Source organism: Herpailurus yagouaroundi, unplaced genomic scaffold (genome assembly GCF_014898765.1).
Source record: "Herpailurus yagouaroundi ecotype Mexico unplaced genomic scaffold, PumYag 67641, whole genome shotgun sequence".
Taxonomy (NCBI): Eukaryota; Metazoa; Chordata; class Mammalia; order Carnivora; family Felidae; genus Herpailurus; species Herpailurus yagouaroundi.
The window spans coordinates 7,075,732-7,098,388 of NW_024420442.1; the positions used below are offsets into that span (position 1 = coordinate 7,075,732).

Here is a 22,657-nt window from a genome sequence, read left to right on the forward strand (position 1 = left end):
CTATGCCCTGAATGCTGAAAGGTGGGCCCTGTATGTCAAAGGGCATATATGAGTCCACATAAAGACAAAGCACCAAATGAAATGATTCATTCTCACATCAAAGTCTCATCAGATCAAAAAATCTGGAACACCTTCGGACATAGGCTGATTTTTGTTTCTCCATCAGCACTCTGGGATCTCAGACAAGAAAGTAGGAAAAATCAGTATTTGCTCAGGATCAGGATCACTCGAGAGGAGTAGGAAGACTCGAAAAGGAGACTTGCCCCACGTTGGCTTTTCACCTACTCCTTGTGACTGTGGAACAGCCTCCTGGCTGTGCTCGGTAGTGACTGCACACCGATAGTACTGGTAGTTTCTGTGCTTTGGTCTGAGAGCTTTTGGTTCTTTCATTCTCTGTCAGCATGTCTCCGCCTGGCATGAAGGCCATGTACAAGTTGCCTCTATCATCAATCTCTTTGAGGACTAGTTAAGCTAAGTCATCCCTGGTGGCCCCTGGGAAAAATGCAAGAACGGAAGCATTAGCAAGCATTCCTGCCTGTGTGCGAGGGTCCGCCTTGGTAGTCCACCCCCAAATCTTGCAAGGACCGTCTTCCAGCGGGCCTCCCCTGTCCTTCTGAACCCTGTGTTGGGGGTGGGGGTGGGGGCGGGGAGGGGGATCGAACATTGTGGCAATAACCAAGCTTCTAAATTGCTGAGCTGGTTTTCATTGAAGTGTGAGAAGGAGGTTTTAAGGCAGATAGACAACATCCTGTTGTTGGGGAGCTCCTCTCTCTTTTTCTGCACATCTGGCTGAACTGGGAGTCAGGTGGCTGACTCGCGCCCGGCTTGCAGCAGCGGTCGTGACAACTGCCTTGCACAGTCCGTCGCCTCAGCGGCCCGAGAGTCCCCCAGGCCATGGATGCGGTGGCCGTGTACCATGGCAAAATCAGCCGGGAGACAGGGGAGAAGCTCCTGCTGGCCACGGGTCTGGACGGCAGCTATCTGCTGAGGGACAGCGAGAGCGTCCCGGGCGTGTACTGCCTGTGTGTGCTGTGAGTAGGTCGCGGTGGCGCGGGGGGGGGGGGGGGGCCGGGCCCGAAGAGGGCACCTGCTTGGGGGCGCACGGGTGGCGTGGGCGGGAGGCGGTGGCAGGCGACGTCCAGGCCTCCTCCACTGACCACATGATGGCCCCGAGGCCTTCCTCAGGTCCAGCCTAGGTCGGTGGCGGACCATGCTTTGGCTTAGGCCCCTCACTGAGGATTTCGCTCCCCGGGCCCTCACTCTCCAGAAGGGCCACCCCCTGGTGTTTTGTGGCAGCTGCTGAGAATGCCCTTTGGGGTGGGGAAACACAGCCTAGAATTTCCTTTGCTTCGAGAATGATCCAGGCTCCTGACTTCCTGTTTTGACCTCTAGTTGAGGCCTGCAAGGTGGAGCCCTGGGATAGTGGACTGGCCAGAATGGGGGCCACCAGCTCCTGGGAAAAGGAAAGGGCTCTCTCCAGACCTCCGTAAATGGAATTGGAGGCGTCCTCCCAAAGGAAGAGGACAGGGAGAGGAAGAAGACTAAGAAATGAAATCTTACTTTGAGAGTGCAATGCCCGTTGGGTCGCGGTGCCGAGAGGGGTGTGTTTGTAAGGAAAGCTCCCTCCCTGCATCTGCTTACTTAGCTTCCTCTAGAGGAGCTGTGTGTGGGGGCATGGGGTTCCACAAGTAGGACCCTTCTTGAGAAAAAGCTAGGACTTACAGGAGTGGTAAAGGGCATGGAGGGGAAAACACCCTTGTTATGATTCAGCTCTGCCCTTTACCTAGGCATGCCTTAGTCTAACACCCATTTTGAATCAAATGCACCTTCGTCTTGGCTCCAGGGCTCCGGGGTCAGGGTCAGGATCTAGCAATCCTGCGCTAGTCTGATGGTAGGCCTGTGACGGTGGCAAGTTAACCTCTCAGTGCCTCACTTTTCTTGTCCATAAAATGGGTATAATAATACTACCTAACTCCTAGCATAGGGAGGATCAAATGCGATAATGCCAGTGAAGAATTTAGCACTGGGCCTGACACGTCATAAATGCTCGGGAAGTATAAGCTAGTGTTATTATTTTTGTATTTGCTTTCAGTCGAGTTCTTTCAGTGCTCGTGGGGCATTTCTAAGGAAGGACCTAGCTCCATCACTTTTTTTGTCAGCAGAATAAAAACACCCATGAAAACACCTACACTGCGTAGTGGGTTCTAGTCGGAAACAAAATGAAGGAACGGGCTTGGTAGTAATTTTGATACCTAATGAGACACTGCAAGATTGTGAACTACTTTCTGGGTCAGTGAAGAGAGATCCTACTGAGGCGATTATTAGACGATTTTCGCTGTTTATCGTTTTTTCTTTTTTCACGTGGTCAAGCCATGCATGTGGTAACTCTCGGGCCATGCCAAATACATTGATTCTATGGGCTTCAAGAGAAATACGTGGAAGCAGGTGAACCTCTTGGGCTCGGATATTTTTTTTTTTCTCCTTTTGAGATGCAGTTGACATACGATGTTCTATTAGTTTCGGGTGTACAGCATAGTGGTTTGACAATTCCGTGCATATTACAAAATGCTCACCGCGATCCGTGTAGTCCCCATCCGTCAGCGTACAAAGTTATTATGATATTGTTGGCTGTACTCCCTGTGCTGTGCTTTTTCATCTCCGTGACTTATTTATTTTATAACTGGAAATTTGTACCTTTTCATCCCCTTCACCTATTTTGCTCATCCCCCCCATCTCTCTCCCCTCTGGCAGCCACCAGCTTGTCCTTTGTGTTTAAGATTAGGTTTGCCTTGTCTTTTGGATTCCGCATATAAATGAAATCATACGGTATTTGTCTTTCTCTGCCTGACTTATTTCATTACCGTAATACCCTCTAGGTCCGTCCATGTTGTCACAAATGGCAAGATTTTATTCTGTATTTTATTCTGTTGATGGACACTTGGGTTGCTTCCCTATCTTGGCGATTGTAAACAGCCATTATTGTAAATAACGTAATAAACATAGGGGGGCATATATATATTTTTTTTGAATGAGTATTTTTGTTTTCTTTGGGTAAATACCCAGTAGTGGAATTACTGGATCATGGTATTTCTATTCTGTTTTTGAGGAACCTCCATACTGTTTCCCATAGGAGCTGCACCGGTTTACATTCCTACCAACAGTGCAGGAGCGTTCCCGTCTCTCCACATCCTTGCCAACATTTGGTATTTATTGTCTTTTTGATACTAGTCTTGGGCTCAAATCTTTATGGTATGCTTACATTATTGTTTTTGCCCAGTGGAAACTGGGATAGGTAGGTCAGCGAAAGCCAACTAGTCTTCTTAGGCTCTTTTCTTATCAAAAGAATGTGGTGGAATGAGTGGGCAAACGAAAGGGGCTTCTTTAGAGAAGCTGACAAGGGAGGTAATGAACCCCTTAACCTAGAGGTTAAAAAAAAACTTAACTTGGCTCTGAGGAGCTCCACAGTGTGTTACTTTTTTTTTAATTTTAGAGAGAGAGAGTGGGAATAGGGGCAGAGGGAGAGAGCAAATCTTACGCCGGCTCCACGCTCAGCACGGAGCCCCATGCAGGGCTTGATCCCACGACCCTGGGATCATGACCTTCCCCGAAATCAAAAGCCAAACGCTCTATCGACTGAACCACGCAGGTGCCCCTACAGCTTGTTACTTTTGCCTCTTGCCTCAGAGACCACTTCCTTGACCACCCTCTCTGTGCCTGTCATACCCTAGCACTTTATTTTTCTCCAAGGAGCTTTAAACTATCCGCCATTTGCTTGTTTACTTCTGTATTGCTGTGTTCTTTAGCAAAAATGGAAACTGAGTGAAGGCAGGGACGTTGTCTCCCACACCAGGAACACAACCTAGCACATAGTAGCCATTATGAGGCACATTATGAGGCACATAGACACACGGTAGATATTTTTTAAATAACAAATGAATTGCCATGGCAAATAGTCTTCTTTACTGCAAAGAGCTTTGGACTGATAATCAGGAAGCCAGGGTGTGGACTCTGGGGAAGTCACTCAACTTCTGTGGGTTTTGGTCTCCATAGCTGTTAAATAGGAATCGTAATGTGTGCCTACCTTCTGCATAAGAGCTGTTGGTAAAATTTGCAAAAGAGAGGACAACTTTAGCCTTTTGCCCATGTAGGCCAAGGCCGCGGAAGGAATTAATTTAGGCAGGGTGGGAAATTCTTAACCATTTAAGTTTTTACCCAAAGTGAATCTTGCATAAATTCAGTTTTTACGACTCTTAGTTCTCCATGCAAACCTCCCTATGAAGTAGCAGAATAAAGTAGGCAAATTGGGAGTCCCCTAGCATGTCTTTTGATGGACACACTGGGGCCTCAAAGTCTTAGAGCGTGATTGCCAGACCGAGCTACAGAGGGAAGACACAAGGGTACATTGTCTTTTATGAAAGTTTCTCAATCTTTCTGAGCCAAGGGTCCCTTTTGATAAACATAAAAATTTCATGCCCCCATTTTAGTACTATGCTGTAGTAACAATAATCAAATTTTATCTTGAAATAAACCATGTACTCATTTCAAACCAAAACCTGTATGCTTATGATATGCAGTAGACATAACAATGTAAATGGTGTCATATACTCATGAACAACAAGATCTAGCTAACAATCATGAATTGATTGTAGAGTTCACTCAGAATAGTTTTTCATTTTGTGTTCTGTTTTTTCCCATTATCCAAGAAGGTTTGGCTGAGTTTTAGGTTTTGTATTTTTATTGTAGAAATAACACATTACATGGGCCTTTCAGACTGTACTTTACACTTTCAAACAACATTTGCTCCTTTCCCTGGTTCTGAGTCTTTTCCTAGGTTCGGTTTTGGAAAATTGAATCTTATAAAGTACTGAAGGTGTTTTCCATTGATAGAATTGCTCACCTTCCTTTAAAGTGAGTTTTCCTTTTGGTTATTTTCAATACATTAATCTAGTTTTTTGTATAATGAGTCTATTAAAAATAGATCCTAATACTTTTTCATATTATAGAAAATTTGAAAAATGTAGAGAATGGAAATGAGGGAAATCATCTATAGTTTTATAAGCTACAGACAATTGTTGAAAATTAAGTGAATCTTCTTTCTTATTTTAATAAATTGCTCTGTAAACACACATGTGCTCTTACAATGTTGTATTCTACTGCATTTTCCATTTAACATGAAAAAAACCCCATTCATATGTAATGTTCTTACAAATGATTTTAAGACATTATTTTTAATGGCTGCATGATAGGTCAGCCAGTAAATGTACTATATTTTCCTTAACCAGTCATCTATTATTAGACATTTGAATCATTCCATTTTTTTTTTTTTGCTGTTATGTCCTCATGATTCATGTTTCAGTCCATAAAGATTTCCTTGTATTTATGATTACTTCCTTATAATGAATTTCAAGATACGTAATTTCTAGGTCAGGAAACATTAGCAGCTTAGGATTCTTGATATATGCATGATCACCAAATACTTTTTCCTAAATGGTTATGCAAGTTTATATATATGCTCACCAGTAATGCATGAGAGTGTCCATTTCACCATCCCCTCCCTAGAAATGGGTATTCTTGTTAACAAAAGTTTTCCTTGAAACTTGGTGTCTTACTCTTTATTTCATATTTCTTTGTTTAGTGAGTGTCTTTTCTATGGTTGGTAAGCTGTTGTATTTCCTTGTTCATAAATTGGCTCTTTGTGTACCTTGCCATTTAACCATTTGGATCTTATTATTTTTCTTAACATGTTATTAATTTTTATATACAAATCAATCGTTGATGTGTTGCAAGTATCTTTCCTCAGTTTAGTGTTAGCCATATCAAACAAGTTAACATTTAGTAGTTAAATCTGTCGCTCATTTTCTTTGTGTTTAATGTCTTCCTTTGCTTCCCAGCCTAGAAAGTTCTTTGTCCTCCAGAGATGTCCTAAAACTTCACTTCAGTTTTGTGTTCAGTTTATGGTTTGGTTAGTTTACTCTTTGATTCCATGTGGAACTTCATTTTGATGTGGGGAAAGGATCTAATTTGAGTTTGTTTCGAAATAGCTAACAATTGTCACAATATAATTGTAAATAGAACTTCCATTCCCCATCAACTTCCTAGCCTACTTTACCATATATTAAACTCTAACATATAGCAGTTATTGTTTCCCAGCTATTTGGGTTAACTGATCTATTATTCTTGTATTGCTAACACTATAGTATGATAAAGTTTAATACATTTAAACAATTATTTGCTCTTATTTTTTTCCAAAGATTTTATTTTTAAGTAATTTCCACACCCAATGTGGGGCTCAAACTCACAACCCCGAGATCAAGCGTCACGAGCTCCATCGACTGAGCCAGCCAAGTGCCCCAGTTATTTGCTGTTCTTACTTGTTGGTTCTTTGAGATGCAATCTAGAATAATTTTTTTTTTAATTTTAAAAACCCCATTGGGATTACATTAAACTCATTTAATAAATTAAGGAGGAATTGTCATCTTTAAAGAATGTAGTCTTCCCATCAAAAAACCTGATACATCTCTCCACTTCTTAATTTAAAAAATTTGTATCTATCAATAAGGTTTTGTAGTTTTCTTTTTATAGGTCTTGCACATTTTTAAAAATGTATTTCTAATCATTGTGGGTATGAATGTGTGCGTCAGTTTTTTTTTTTTTTTTGTTTCTATCATAAATGGGATTTTCTTTTTCCACCATATTCTTCTGTGGCTTAAGAAAGTTACTGACTTGGCATATTTTTCTTATGTTCATCCGATATACTAAAAGTGCTCTTATTAATGTAAATAGGTTTTATTTTATTTTAGGGTAGTTTTTTAAAGTTTATTTTTTTATTTTGAGAGAGAGAGAAAGAACGAGCAGGGGAGGAGCCGAGGGAAGGAGAGACAGAATCCCAAGCAGGCTCTGTGCCATTGCAGAGCCTGATGTGAGGCTCAAACCCTGAACCGTGAGATTATGACCTGAACCGAGATCACGTGTTGGACGCTTAACCGACTGAATCACCCAGGTGCCCCTCTTTTAGTGTAGTTTAGTTTATTTTTTTTTTTTGGTTTTCCATGTATATTTTCTTTTCATTGAGGTATGTACATGAACATTGAGGCATGTATATACATGAACTCTCACAGTCCTTCTCTTCTTACCCTCAATGCAGACAGCCATGGGGAAAGTCCTAAATGCCCAGCGGGATAGTTTGATGGTGATAAGAGAAAAACCAGTTTAAGATATTTAAAATAATTAGTTTGCAGAAATGGTTTATTTCCATAAGTAGCATTCTTCTGTACATCCCTGACTTTGCTTGCTACCTATCTGATGGAAGATTTGGAAGCAGAAATGCTATTATATTCTTTACAAGGGCACACAATGAAGTCACTTGACATGTATGGCTTTGGATAAAAGGATAATTATCTTTTTGTCCTTTGAGATTAAAGGGATGACTGGGAATAAAGTGCCTATCAAACCACTGAACTGGAGAAACGGGGGAAGGAGCAGTGACGAAATCAAATTCCAGTTTACCAGTTGCAATAGAGGGGAACATTGTAGCAAAGAACTCAAAAGAATGAGAAATGATTACTTAATTTACAGTGAGTTTTTGAATACAGTTGGATATATGTGTTGGTGCCGCATTTATCTTCATGATAATTTAGGTCACCAGAGTTATTTTGGATGTTCTGAGTAAATCTATTAATGGCAGAGCAAGCCTGAAAGGCAGCCTAGGATTAAAGTTACATCCCCTACATCAATGGACATTTCATAGGCCAGCAAATCAAGTGCTGATTCTGGTTGACAATGCGAAATTGAAGTTGCAAGATTAATCTGAGGATGTCATTTGCCTAAGTGAAGGAGAAGTCTGGGTCAACCTTTTTTGGGCTCTCCTCAACTGGCCTCGTCCCTCCAGCCCCTTCTTTCCTTCTCCCCCTCAATGTCTGCCTCCAGCCCTGAGGCCAAGAAGGTTCCCTCCCTTTTTGAGACTTGTGCTTTTGGCATCATCTTAACACCAATGTATTATTAATTCATTCCCTCTGATATGAGAGGGGCAGCATAGATCTTTCAGCCAGACTCTGGGTATGCATCCCAACTTTGTAAAACTAGCTGTTTTACCTTGGGCAAGTTACTTAAACTTTCTGTATCTCAGGTTCCTTATCTGTGAAAAGGGAAATGGTAATAATAATAGTACTTACCTAATAGGGTTAATAATCCGCAGAGGATTATTACACAAGTTAATATTTATAAAGCTAACATGTAGTAGGTTTTTGTTACTATAAATACAAGGTCTACAAATAATTGCAATACAAAGTTAGAACATCGTAGGAATACATAAATATGTATGTTATGTGACAGTTAAGGGGAAGAAGACGTGATATTTATTGTCATGACTAATCGAAACTGGTTTTACATATTTTTCCCACCAGAGTTGAAGCTGAATGACTTGATGGTTCTGAAAATTCAAGTTCACTCTGAAAAAAATGAAGATTGAACCATAGGAAATTCGGAAATTTCTTGAATCACAGTATAGTCTCAATAATGATGGCTTTCTATAGGATATCATTTTTCTGGGTATAAAAGTTCTGAAATATTTGTTAAAAAAATCAGTCACATTATAATTGTGCCTTGAATTTTGCACATAGCATTAAGCATTATTTTGTAAGCATGAAGGAGTCAGATGTAGCTAAACTTTTTCTTCTCTGTAGGCCTTGAAGTGGTATAAAGAAGGAATTGTTGTGGTTTTGTTAGTTCTAAACCAAGATCTGTCCGCAACACTGACCCTTTGAGAAAATAAGTAATAAATCAGGTTGCTTTCTTCTCATTCATTTCTTTAATTAAGTGATCTCTGCCCCCAACATAGGGCTTGAACTCATGACCCTGAGTTCAAGAGTCGGATACTCTACCCACTGAACCAACCAGGCACCCTCATTCATCTCTAACCAGGGCACTTTTTTAAGGGTTGGGACAACTTTTGACAAAATAAAGGCAAATTTTAATTTTGGCTGGGACTGAATCAACACATGCTTTGTAGTCATTAAAATGCAAAGTATTAGTTAAGAAAATTAATGACAATAACAGCAACAAAAAAACCTCTGCTGTTGTCTACCAATTCTTCATTTTCTAGCTTTTTTTCTTCATGATAGATTTTGAATTCCAGGCTAATCAACAAGTCTGACAAAGATTTGGTGGAGCAAGGAAGTTAAAATTACACCACATTCTTAGTTTGTATTAATGGAAAGAGTCAGAAGAAAGATAATCCTAAAAGGGATATAACAGGGGCACCTGGGTGGCTCAGTCGGTTGGGCGTCCAACTTCGGCTCAGGTCATGATCTCACGGTTCGTGAGTTCGAGCCCCGTCCAACTTCAGCTCAGGTCATGATCTCACGGTTCGTGAGTTCGAGCCCCGCGTCGGGCTCTGGGCTGACAGCTCAGAGTCTGGAGCCTGCTTCAGATTCTGTGTCTCCCTCTCTCTCTGCTCCTCCCTCGCTCATGCTCTGTCTCTCTCTCTGTCCTTCAAAAATAAATAAAAACATTTAAAAATTTTGAAAAAAAGGGATGCAACAGTTTGAAAAAATAAATTATATTTTTCTGATTTGTAACTTGCTTAGACTAGATTTCTAAAGCACGAAATCATAATTTTGCTAATTTTTCTTTAAACAATGTTATTAGTCATGGGTGCCTGGGCAGCTCAGTCGGTTAAGCGACTGACTTTGGCTCAGGTCATGATCTCGTGGTCTGTGAGTTCGAGCCCCAGTGTCAGGCTCTGTGTTGATAGCTCAGAGCCCAGAGCCTGCTTCAGATTCTGTGTTTCCCTCTCTGCTCCCTCCTGCTCGTGTTCTGTCATTCTCTCTCTCAACAATAAATAGACATTAAAAAATTTTTAAAAATGTTATTAGTCACATATAACTTTATAGGAAAAATTAATATGCAAGGATGCATTTATATGAGTTTAAATTTACTTCTAGTTTGTATACATACAGGAATGGGTCTGAATAGTTGTAATCGGAGTGGGGTCCACGTCTTTCACATACCATAATTTTATATTAACATAATCCATATGCTTAACATTCTTTGAAAAATATAAGAGGGCTCTAATCCCTTTGAATTTTGGTATAATTTTGAGTGGTTCTTTCTGTTACCATTTTCTTATTTTGAATAACATTCCTTATTTTGGGGTACTTAGGTTAATTCTATTTTTTTCACCATTAAAATAGAACTACTACGAAAATCTTTATGAAACTGCTTTGTCCCTTGATTCCTTGGAGTGTGTGAAGATAAGCAAGGTCGTTCAGTGGGTCGAAAATATGCACGGTTTTATAGCTCTTATTATAACTTTATTTCCTAGAACAGCAGTTTTTCAGTGGGCAGGGAGAGAGTATGCATAGTTTGAAAAAAACATATTCAGTATTTTGGTTTAATTTTATGTTTTAATGATCATTCCATAATTCAAGCTACAGAAAACAAAACCATGAAATTTTGTTGGAAAAGAAGTCAGCGGTTCAGAAACGCTGCTCTGTGGAGCCTTTTGAAACCATTGAAAAACCTTCAGCTTATATTTATTTTTTTTCTTTTAAACAATTTATTTTGGAATTAAAAATTTTTCCTATTGAAGGTATAATTGACATGCAGTGTTATGTTAGTTTCAGGTGTACGATATAATGATTCAACATTTCTGTACCTTACTCAGTGCTCATCACGGTAAGTGTCCTCTGAATTCTCTGCGCTCTTAAAGCGGAGACTATGGAGGCGGTGGCACAGAAGTGCCCTGGGCGAGTGGAAAGAAGCCAGCTTGACTTTGCAGAAATTGCCGTCAATAATCCCATAGGTGTGGGCATTCTCTTTGCATTTTAATCCGCCTGTAACTGGAACGTTCTTACAAATCACCTGGAGATCTTGTTAAAGTACAGATTCTGATTCGGCAGTTCTGGGGCAGGGCCTGAGGTCCTGCATCTCTAACAAGTTCCCAGGTGATGCTGATGTTATTACCCTGGGAATGTAATTTGGATGGCACTGTTTTAGAGCTCTTCCATCCACGACCTTAGGGTAACAAGAGTTGACACAGGGGATCTGGGTCAGTTCCCTCAGTGACATGAAAGTGGAAGAGATGAACTACTGGCTTATCTGAGAGGGGAACCGATTCTGCCCATTCAGAAATCTGAGCGGCGGGGGAGTAGGAAATTGTTAATATTAGGTGGGTTAATCACAAGAAGTCTTAGGTGCCACTGACATTAGGTTGTTCAGACACTGAAGGAGGGAAGGGCTTTTGAAGTGGTACTCAGGTTCTTGCCGCTTAACTGAAAGTGAGATAAGATCAGATTCGTTAGGAAACAATTTTCAAAACAGACTCATTTATTTTGACTAAATGAAGATGAATGATAGTAGGGAGATAGATTCTTTGTATTTTTTAGAGGCTCACTGTTTTAGAAAGTGAAAACTGGTTACTTGCAATTTTGCTTGCATTAGTGCTGAGATTTTAAATAATGCATTTCCATATCACCTTTAATGATACCGAATTACTGCCCTTAATCGTTTCCCATAGGAAAAATGGAACTAAGGACCTATGTTGTTTCTCTGCTTCTATCTCCATTTTGCTCTGTGACTTTAAGAAAATCACTTAAAGCCCTATGTTTTGAGTTCCCATGATGAAAAATGGAAATCAAAGCCCTCACCTTGTTCCCTGTAGAGTACTTACTGAAATTGGAGGGTTTCGAGGTGGATTTTATTGCTCAAAAAAACAAAAGACTTTAACAATGTAATATTTTATATTTACTTAGCATGTTTTATATATACGCATACATCAAGCTATTTTATATGTGATCTAAAGATGCTGGCAAACCTTCATAATGAAAATGAAACATTTCCTGTAACCACACCAGCAATTAAATTGATTTTTTTGGTTTCACAAATCGGATGAAACTGATTATAGTCTTTTAGAAGTATTTTTTTTTTGTTCTTTAGGTAATCAGTACTGATGAATATTGATTAAAGATATAGTAATTTAATCCGCATATTTAAGGACTTTTAGTTCTAAAGGGAATTGATGGTAAGTGAGGTCAGTTATTCAAGGATGACCTTCTGTCTGGAATGCTTTAGAATCATCTGTTCTTTAAAGTTTAAATATATGTATGTATGTATGTATGTATATAGAGTGTGAGCTGGGGAGAGGTGCCACAGGAGAGGGAGAGAGAGAATCTTAAGCAGGCTCCACACCCAGCATGGGGAGTAATGTGGGACTCGATCCTATAACCCTGGGATTGTGACCTGAGCCAAAATCAAGAGTCAGATGCTCAACCGACTGAGCCACCCAGGTGCCCCAAATACTTTTTTTTTTCTTACCAGAGTGTAGCACGTATTCGAACCAATGATTTATATTGACCCAAACTTGTACCTAAGAGTAACAATCAGAAAACGGATAAAATAAAATTCTGTTGACTCAGAGAATTGGATCCATATTAATATTCAAACTTTGAAATAATTCGGAACAAAGTTTACCCTACTTTTCTATGAAGTAAAGGTTTGTTAGGCAAATTAAACAGCATTATCATAAATACTAAAATATAATCAATAATCTACATCCATTATAGTATGGGGACCAAGAGCTGGGGCTCTAGAGTCAAACAGGCCTGATTCAAATCCCATCTTTGTTGCTTGATCTCTAGTGTGGTTTTAGTTACTTAGCTTCTCAAAGTCTTGGTTCCCTCATCTATAAAATTAATTTCACAGTATAAAGGTCATAGGATTTTTGTGGTGTCCAAAAGAGATAATTCATGTTCTATGGACTGAATTGTATCCTTGTCAAATTCATATGTTAAAACCCTAACCCCCAATGTGGCTGCATTTGGAGATAAGCCTTTGGAATATAGTTAAGGTTAAATGAGGCCATACAGGTGGGGGTATAATCCAATAGCATTGGTAGCCTTATGAGAAGAAGAGGGGCACCTGGGTGGCTCAGTCGGTTGGGTGTCTGACTCTTGATTTCAGCTCAGGTCATGATCCGGGGTGGTGGGATTAAGCCTCGCATCTGGCCCCACGCTGAATCTCTCCTTGAGATTCTCTTTCTCTCTCTGCCGCTCTTCCCTGCTTGCGTTCTCTCTCTAAAATAAAAATAAAATAAAATAAAACTCTTGGCATCAATTATACAGATATACAGTATGCTTACACCCTCAGTGATGGGGAAGAATGTTTACCCCATCTAAAGGACAAGCTGCTTTCAAGTACTTTAGAGGACATTTTTTGAATTGAAATTACAATTCTTACTATGTTATATTGTAAAGTAGCCATAATAGTAATATTGTGGAAATATAGTATTATATTAATTATATTTATAATAATAATTATTATTACTATTAAGTGGACCTTGCAGTACCTTATCCCAGTGAAATATTTTTCACCTTAAGGCTCCATATGTACTTAAAAATAATTTGATGACACCTTGTTGAATCTATTTAATAATTCATGACTTTTACCAATTACAACAGGTCTCTAGCTTCTTCTTGTCCAAAATGTCTCTCAACTAGACAAATCCTTAAGAGTATGAACTCCCACATTTTATTTTTTTATTGCTTACAAAAAATTTTTTTAATGTTATTTATTTTTGAGAGAGGGAGAGACAGAGCATGAGCATGGAAGGGGCAGAGAGAGAGGGAGACACAGAATCTGAAGCAGGCTCCAGGCTCTGAGCTGTCAGCACAGAGCCTGACATGGGTCTTGAACTCATGAACTGTGAGATCATGACCTGAGCTGAAGTTACAGGCTTAACCAACTGAGCCACCCGGGCACCCCTATTTTATTTTATTTTATTTTATTTTATTTTATTTTATTTTATGTTATGTTATTAATAAAGAAGATTATTATGAGGCACCTGGGTGGCTCAGTCAGTTGAGCGTCCGACTTTGACTCAGGTCACGATCTCGTGGTCCGTGAGTTCGAGCCCCGCGTCGGGCTCTGGGCTGATGGCTCAAAGCCTGGAGCCTGCTTCCAATTCTGTGTCTCCCTCTCTCTCTGCCCCTCCCCCATTCATGCTCTGTCTCTCTCTGTCTCAAAAATAAACGTTAAAAAAAATTAATAAAGAAGATTATTTTATTTTATTTTATTTTATTTTTATTTGAGAGAGAGGGAGTATGTGAGCTGGGGATGGGCAGAGAGAGGAGAGATAATCTGAAGCAGGTTCCATGCTCAGCACAGAGCCCGATGTGGAGCTCGAGCTCACAATCGTGAGATCATGACCTGAGCTGAAATCAAGAGTCAGACGCTTAACTGAGCCACCCAGGTGCCCTCTGAGCTCATACATTTTAAAAAAAGGAAAAGATAAAGAAGGCTCTCTGGAAACTGTGATTAGCCAGATATAATATGCAAGCAAATCAGAGCCCCCAAGCTTTTCTTCCTACGAATGCAATGGTACCATATATGTGTGTCCCAATATATGTAACATTCATATGTAATCGTTAAGCTCAAATTTAGAGCATCTGTTGTTCTTTTGGAATTTTTCAGTAATGGAGGTTTATTCTTTCGCAGGTATCAAGGTTACATTTATACATACCGAGTGTCCCAGACAGAAACAGGTTCTTGGAGTGCTGAGGTATAGCTCTTTTATTTATTTTTTGCTTCTGGGGATATCAGGGAGGTGTTTGAAATTTAGGCTCGTTTTATAAAAGAGTTGTCAAATCCTACATTTCCCAAATATTCATGAAGTTCAAATCACTAAAGCTCCAACCCAAAACTGTTCATGGATCATTAAGAAGGCTTTAGAGAATTTTTGTTCCAGTTCTGTTCAGCCACCATTGTATAGAATGGTCTCACTTTGGGGGAAAGATAAAAAAAAGTTGAAGGATTGTGTCAAACTTTTAGTGCCTATGCAAAATTTTGGAAAGCATATACAAAGTATGTAAAATGATTAAATAAGCAATTATTTACCAAATGATACCAATATGTGTGTTGGTTCTATAGTGGATTAAACAAAGTGAACTCCTGTTTTCTAAGAGCCTATAATATGCTTAGGGAGATAGATACAACATGAATTAAATAGCGATGTGAGAGCTCAGAGTTTGTTGTCAGCTATATCTGGGTTCCAGGTCTGGCCCCCCCCTCCTCCCTGACAGGTCTATGACCTTGGGCAGGTTACTTAACTTTTCTTTGAACAGATCTCTCCATCTGTGAAATGAGCCTAAAAATAGTTCCTTACTCATAGGGCTCATTTTGAAGATTAAATGAGATAATGCATATAAAGAAAGCTCTTAGCCTAAGGACCTGCACAGTAAGCCCTAAAAAAACGTGACCTCACCCAAATTGCTGAACAACATAATTGTATATGTTTATTGCTATGTTATTTAGCATAGGGATTCAAAGAAGGGAGGATTTTTCAAGTATTAGTAATCAAGACTGCTGTATATATGGAGGCCAAACTCCCAGCTGAGCCATGTGGGAAGGACATGGATAGGCAGAATGAAATTAGAGGGAACATTGCAATGGTTTTCAAGGTATGCTCCACAAAATTCTAAGGTTCTTCTATCTGGGTGCCTTGGGGTTGCCAGGGGGTGGGGGCCAGAGAGAGAGGAGGACATAAATGGGTATGCTTTTGGGTCGCTGATTCATCTTTGATCTGAGCAGGTCACTTGTTTTGCTTATCAACTGGGGCTCGAATACGATTTCATGAGAAAAATGGGCTCTGATGGCTTTGAAAACATTTGAAAGTCACTATGCCATTACAAGTAATGCTTGCAGAATGAATCTATTTCCATGTACCAGGGTAGTATATCACATCTCACCGATGTAGAGGTCTCAGCAACTGAACCTTTTGACCTCAAATGCTTTCTCTGATTTCGGACTCCTTAGAAACAGTCTGTCCTTACAATGAAAGCACTTCATTATGGGTGATTTGAAAACATTAATGGGAATATCTCCTGTTAATAATTCAATCTGCGTGTTTAAGAAATTCTAAAGTCTAGACTTAAATAGCTGCAACTTTACAAATTCATCAGTAAACTAGAAAGCCCAAGTTGCAGACTACAAATGTGTTGAACTACTGAGATGAAAATTGAGGGCAAGTTTTCAAACACATTGATGCTCTATATAGTAAAGAATTTATTATTAATAATAATTACAATTAATACTTAATTTATTATTATCACAGATAATTAATACTATAATACTAATTAGAGGAAAAGCAGTACCATTTCTAATCAAAACTATACCTGTTTATATTTAAAAATTCTCTGTATCGCTACAGAGATGATTGAATAAGAAATTAAATTTCATTTATTATGAAGCATAATTGTGTTGCTATGTACATATATATATATGTATACAATCTGAGTAGAAAAAGCCCTTCTCCCTAGAGAAGTAGCCTTCAGCTGCTGAAGAATACTCTATGGAAAGGATCTTAAATTATTAGGGTTTAGCTAATCTTTAAATTTGTTTTCTTCTATTTCGAGTATAACATCATATGCAGATTGTTACATGTTTATGATCATGTTAAGGGAGAAAGGGCTTATTGGACATAAATGTCCTTTCATCCTGTTGTCTGGTTTGACCCCGTTTACATAATAATATTGTAATTATCTGCATCAGGAGAGCAGAAGATTGGCATGTTTTCTCCAAAGGGGAAAACAGTTTTAAAAAATGCTTTAGATTTATTTTTGAAATGCATATTGCATTTTCTTCCCATCTACTAAATTTGCTTTCCTAGTTATGTTTTTGCTAAGGGAATATTAAACTAGTGTGTACTCTCAGAGCTCATATCACCTGACTGGAAGAAATTTCTCTAGAGCATATTGAAGACCAGCTGTGATCCAAAGCATGTTTCCATGGATAAGTAAAGAGATGACAGTATGGGAAAGGTGCAAATTTGAACAATAGCCAAGTTCAGTGGCAGAATGGGAGTTGTCAGTGGTACAATTCTTATGGCGAACGTGTTTTCAAAATTGGTTAAATGACAGATGTTTATACTGCTTTTTGGTGCAATGCTTTGGTTTGCCACACTGCAGGAAAAATCATGGCAGTAACACTCCATCCTCTACGCAAAGATTGTGCTAGAAATCTAAGTAAGTCTGGGATTTGTTTCAAAGAGTGGAATGAAATTTGAACCCGGATCCACCGAATTATGAAAGACACACATTGTGTAAATTCCTACTTTTAGAAAGACTTTTAGGTTTTATCATTGCTTAGTGTGTTAACTTATCTCTTGTTGACTCAAGCTAAAATTTTGCTAAATGGTTAATTTAGAGAATTCTACACACAATCAATTATCATTTATTGACATGTGCGTTGTCATCAGTACACTGTAAAAAAAATGTACCAACCTCCCCCCGTGGACTTCAGTGCTTTGGGCTTTTCTGGATATTTGATCATCAGTAGATGCTAAATAATTTTCCTTATTAACCTAAGCAAAACGCTATAAATTAGGGCAGTCATTTGCCAGCAAAACATTGCATCCCAAATTCAAATTACACATCCAGTGCTATTATTCCTTTCTGTTAGTGTGGGTAATCAAGTGTTAACTACATATAAGTCCCCATAAAAAAGATGCTTCTGTTGATAAATGGTTTTACAAGCCACAAGAACAGCTAAAATGATGTGTGGTTTGAAATATTTCCACACTGAGGGAGTGTATAGTTTCTCTTCTGGCTGGTGACTCAAACTTCTCTAAAAACTGTCTGGTCTCATCGTCTCTGTTGGTGAATTTATTGTGGGTGTTGGCTTGAAAGACAAAAGACTAGGTTCTGGGATCCGGAGTCAATTCTACTTCTGGTTCTGTGTGTGACCTTGGGCAAGCTGAATTATCCCTTTGTATTCGCATTTTCTTATCTGTCAGATGGGAATAACCAAATCAGCCAGTCACTGCCAATGGGTGAGGAAATAGTGGAGGCAAATCACAGGAAAGTGCTTTGAAATGAAAAAGTGCTCTAAGGGGGATATAAGGAGGTATTTTGTGCCTGTGACCTGCCTGTGCAATTTAGAGATTCTGTCTAGGAGCCCACAAACTGTTTGGAGCCCTGGAAGAATGGCCGTGGTGATTTGGATGAGGTCTCAAGTCGAGTTCTGGGAAGGTGTTTTGACCCAAGGGGTGGAGCCGAGTGCGAGAGTGTTCTACATCTACTGAGGCTCCGAGCTGTGCGAGCCTGTGAGTGACACTAATTTAAAGCTGAAAAGAACTTTTTCGATGCTTTCAAAGAAAGATCCCTTACCCCAGTGGAGGAAATGAGGGAGTTACTATAGACGGTGTGCCGTCTTCAGCTTTTAGTGTAGTTGGGCTGAAGATTTCAGGCCAGCCTTCAGTTTTTTCTCATTAAATGCTAACAAACAAACAGCTCCCACCTCAAGAGCCTTGCAGATGGAATCGCTGGAAAACAGCTTTCTAAAAAAAACCTAGTCATTGTTCAACCGCTTATAGCAATACTGTTTTATTTTATGTAAAATGACAGTTTTGAGCTGATGCCTGAAGCTGGGCTCATCAGCTTTTGCAGGAAATTGTTGTTGATTTCAGCCGTGCCTTTGCAAGCGAGTTGATGTCGGGAAAGGAATACATTTTAATAGTCTCTTGCAAATAATGATCCCTTCAAAAGCAAACAAACAAATAAATAAAGGTGACCTTAGTCTTTCATTTTTGTGTCAGAGAGAAAACCTTGTCACGGTGAAGTGTTGGCAGAGAGCAGTTTTGGGGAGGATAGGGAAGTTTCCCGAGGAGGAAAATATTTCCTGTGAAGGATGAAGCAGGACATATGGTGAGGGGAGAGAGAGAGAAGGACTAACTAGCTGTGCGTTGTGTGTATCCTTACAGTCAATTTTTAATTTCCTGTATAGCATTTTATATTGTGGAATGATGACAGGGAGGATGGGTTGGTGGTGGTGGTGGTTGTTTGGTTTCTCAGGCTTTTTATTAATGACCTGTACGATCTGTGTTTTCTCTGTATTTAACTGCATCCTCTCTGTTGGTGCATTCATTGTGGGTAATGGCCTGTATAGCCTTAGAGGCTCGGGATGTATGATGGGTAGCAGGCAGGAAGGGCAGGGCGATGAGCAAGAGCTTGTACAAACTAATACCACCCCCGGGAGAACTGAAATGACAGCTCATTAGCTCCTCTTGCAGGGAAGTTCAGCCAACCAAAGTAAGCTCTTCTAGAAATGTTGTTGTTTCCTTTTTCCTGATGTTTTCAAATATTTGAACAGGTCACACAAATGTTGCCTTTCTAAGCATCCCTCACGCATTTCGTAGGCCTACTGGTATCGTTAGGAGGTACGTGAATAATTTGCTCGGCCTTTTATTTTCCAGACGGCCCCCGGGGTCCATAAAAGATTTTTCCGGAAAATAAAAAATCTCATTTCAGCATTTCAGAAGCCAGATCAAGGTATTGTAATACCTCTGCAGTATCCAGTTGAGAAGAAGTGCTCAGTTAGAAACGCACAAGGTACTGCAGGTAAGGTTTACTGTTAGTTTTCGACAGGGTTTGGAGGCTCGGGGTTAGAAGTTAACCTATTCACAAACACAGAGTTATGGGAAGTTCTGTAAGAAACATGCAGTGGGTATTGCCAGCCAACCAAGTGAGAGGGGGCTACTCACGTGCTATGGTTTCAATATGCTATACTGTACGCTCCTAATAAAACTCTGGGAAAGTATAACAAATTCTATGAGCCCACATGCAAACTCGTCCTTTCCTGTCTTATTCTCCGTAGTCCCTTTTGTCAAAACGGAAGTACCGTTTCCCTTCACTGATTCGGACACAAACAAATGTGAAAGGTGGGACAGTTTGGAAAACACCCGGGCCGTCCTTTACCTTTGCTCAGGGAACTGTATTTTCCCTTCAGGGATGGAAAAGCTAATGTTAGCTTGGCCCACGCCATCCTAAGTTCTGAATTTGTGGTGCTTGAATTAATGAAATTTTATCATAGCAAAAGGAAATTGAATTAGTACACTTTATGATGCCATAGGCACAAATTGTTACATCTCCTGAGCAAAGCTCTTTTAGTGTATGTATTAAGCTACCGACAGAATACCGGACAATGTCTACACTTAGCAGATATGTGATTGTTTACTCATCTGTTGAAAGGGGTTAATCACTTGTTTGGAGTAAGAGGATATGCCTTGATTGAAACAAGGCATATTTGTGATAAAAAAATGAGTTGTTATGTCCTTTTTTGACAGGGACCAAGGCTTAGCCATAAACCGACAATTAGACTTAAGTGCTGAATTAAATTAATGAGTAGTTAGCCTTTGTAATAGAAATGTAAATAGAACTACAATTTACAAATTACAAACTACAGTTACAAACTATTCCTTTCTGCTCAATATTCCATTCTTTATAAGTCAGTTTTTTTCTTTTCTTTTTTTTAATGTTTATTTATTTTGAGAGAAAGAGAGTGAGGGAGGGGCGGAGAGAGAGGGAGAGAGAATCCCAGGCAGGCTCTGCACTGTCAGCGTGGAGCTCAATGCGGCCGTTGATCCCATGAACTGCGAGATCATGACCTGAGCCAAAATCAAGGGCTGGACGCTTAACCGGCTGAGCCACCCAAGCGCTCCTACAACTCAGTTTTAAGTACTGGTTGCTTGAGCTATATCACTGTGTTGTGTCTTTGTGAGCTTTATGCCTTTGGAAATGTTATGATTGATTATAAGTTCAAGTTAACCTGTTCAAGTTTATAGCTTGTAAGTTTATCTTTTCTTGATTTTTGTTATTATTTTTCTTTAGGGAGAAGAGAAGATCCTGATGTCTTCCTGAAAGCACCATGAAGGAAAATAAAATACCTTTACTTTATTTTCTATAATTTAAATATATGCTAAGTCTTATATATTGTAGATAATACAGTTCAGTGAGTTACAAATGTATTTCTAAAACCATCATCGTCCTGTAATGGAAGTATCTAGCATGATGTAAAAGCTGAAATGGACTTTGCCGATAATGAGGAGCTTTGAAATGAGGACTGGGAAAAAAAGAATTCCACAGGTTATTTTCAGTTGTATTTACGAACGGGAAATGATTCAAAACACAGTGATACCTTATAAAAGATTAATGTCAATTCTTGCCAAATACAAATAAAAATAACCCTCAGTTTTTCTCAAAAGCACCATTTTTAGTGAAATATTATTTGACAGCTACTGATTCTAAGATGTCTTGCTTGATTAGATGTCAGGAAGCTGGTTCGTGTCCCTTGTCTTTGTCATGCGTGGTTCTAATTAGGTATAATGCTCTCTATTAGTTATGGTGGTGAAGACCCTTAAGGGGAATTTCTGAAGTTGTGCACTGTGTGTTAAAACAAGTACTCGATAAAGAGTGAAGAATTTCTGTTTAATTCTGAAAGCAACCTTCTTGCCTAGTGTTCTGATATTGGATAGTAGAATCCACAGACCAATCTGGAGTTTAAAAATCCCATAATTTAAAATATGCCCTAAACGTTTGTTATAATTGAAATTACATTACAAATCCAATGAAATAGACTTTTTTTTTTTTTTTTACCATCTACCTCTGCCCCAGTTGTTGCTACTCCGTGTAAAACCTAATTTTGAGAGGAAGCTTCGGCATCTGGACTCATGAGTAGCTGATTTACAAGTGGTCTCCCTATTAGCCCCACCAAAGCATTGGAAACCTTATGGTTATGTTATTTCTCAACAGTTTCAAGTGATGGCAACCTGAGAGCCAAGATTTTACACAGTGACAGATATTTATATTTTTCTGGCCACATTTATATTTTCATGACTTTTGTGATTTGATTATATATCAAGCTGTTTCAGGGCTCCTGGAATTCATTCACTCAACAAACAGAATAGGCACTGAGGTAGAGAAGTAAAAACCCCCAGTCCCTGTGCTTAGGCAGTGCACTGTCTAGTTGGACAAGAAAACAATAACGATTTTAAAAAGTAACACGAAAAGACAAAAAAAAAAAAAAAGACAATGAAAAGTCATAAGCACATGGTAAGTGAGGTTCCCAATGTGCAGGTAGATCTGTTGTTAGAGGCCAAATGAGTCAACATAAATACTCTGGTCCATGGCCTGTAGGAAAATGCTAAATTCTATTGTAAACTAATAAAGCGGAATCCTGGCTTTTACATGAGTGGGGGTGAGCTTGATGAACTGCCGAGAGACAGAGCTACTCTCCGTGCATTGGCAAGATCTGGCTTCTGAGCATTTAGCATGGATGCAGTGGGAGTGCAAAGGTGGAGGTTGGTCGTGATCATGTATTGTGGGCAATTTACCATTTCTAGAAATAAAAGGATCACTTTAACTTGTAAAGGAATTCGGAAAGCTGACTTTCAAAACCAAATGTGTATGTTTAGATAATTTTTCCTTATTTGTGGCTTGGGTTTAAATTTTAATAGGCATAACTAATTTTTACTCTCTCTAACTTGTTCATTCTGGAATAATCCTAAATATATGAATTATGTTTGCATGTTTCTTTACCAGAGTCTTTTTTGAAAAAGCCTTTTTGAATCATGAATGGTCTTTCATATTTTAATAAAGTATTTGAAAGCTTTATTTACCTAATTTGTCTTAAAATATTTTTAAAAATATTGAGAGATAGATGCTATTAATATATGAAAGCATTGATGAGGGCCATCTTACTTATCTTATTGGACAGATTCCCTGAAAAAGGTAAGTGCTTTTCTGAGTTTCCTACTGTCAAATTTTCCAGTCCACTATCTTCTTGTGCTGGCCTTTTATTCATAATTTTTTTTTTCCACCTTTTCTCTCCC

At 39.2% G+C, this 22,657-nt stretch overlaps 1 protein-coding gene across 2 annotated transcripts; it reads left to right on the forward strand.

Annotated features, from left to right (window-relative positions):
- The first annotated feature begins 745 nt into the window (after positions 1-745).
- SH2D1A (SH2 domain containing 1A) lies at positions 746-22,439 on the forward strand. Of its 2 annotated transcripts, XM_040467955.1 has the most exons (5): positions 746-1,031; positions 2,371-2,445; positions 14,491-14,554; positions 19,244-19,388; positions 20,658-22,439. In XM_040467955.1, exons 1-5 carry the CDS (start codon positions 895-897, stop codon positions 20,696-20,698), a joined length of 462 nt encoding a protein of 153 aa, XP_040323889.1. In that variant the 5' UTR covers positions 746-894; the 3' UTR covers positions 20,699-22,439. The 2 variants fall into 2 exon arrangements, with proteins under 2 accessions (XP_040323889.1, XP_040323890.1); XM_040467956.1 differs by lacking the exon at positions 2,371-2,445 and having other exon boundaries at positions 755-1,031.
- The last annotated feature ends 218 nt before the right edge of the window (positions 22,440-22,657 follow it).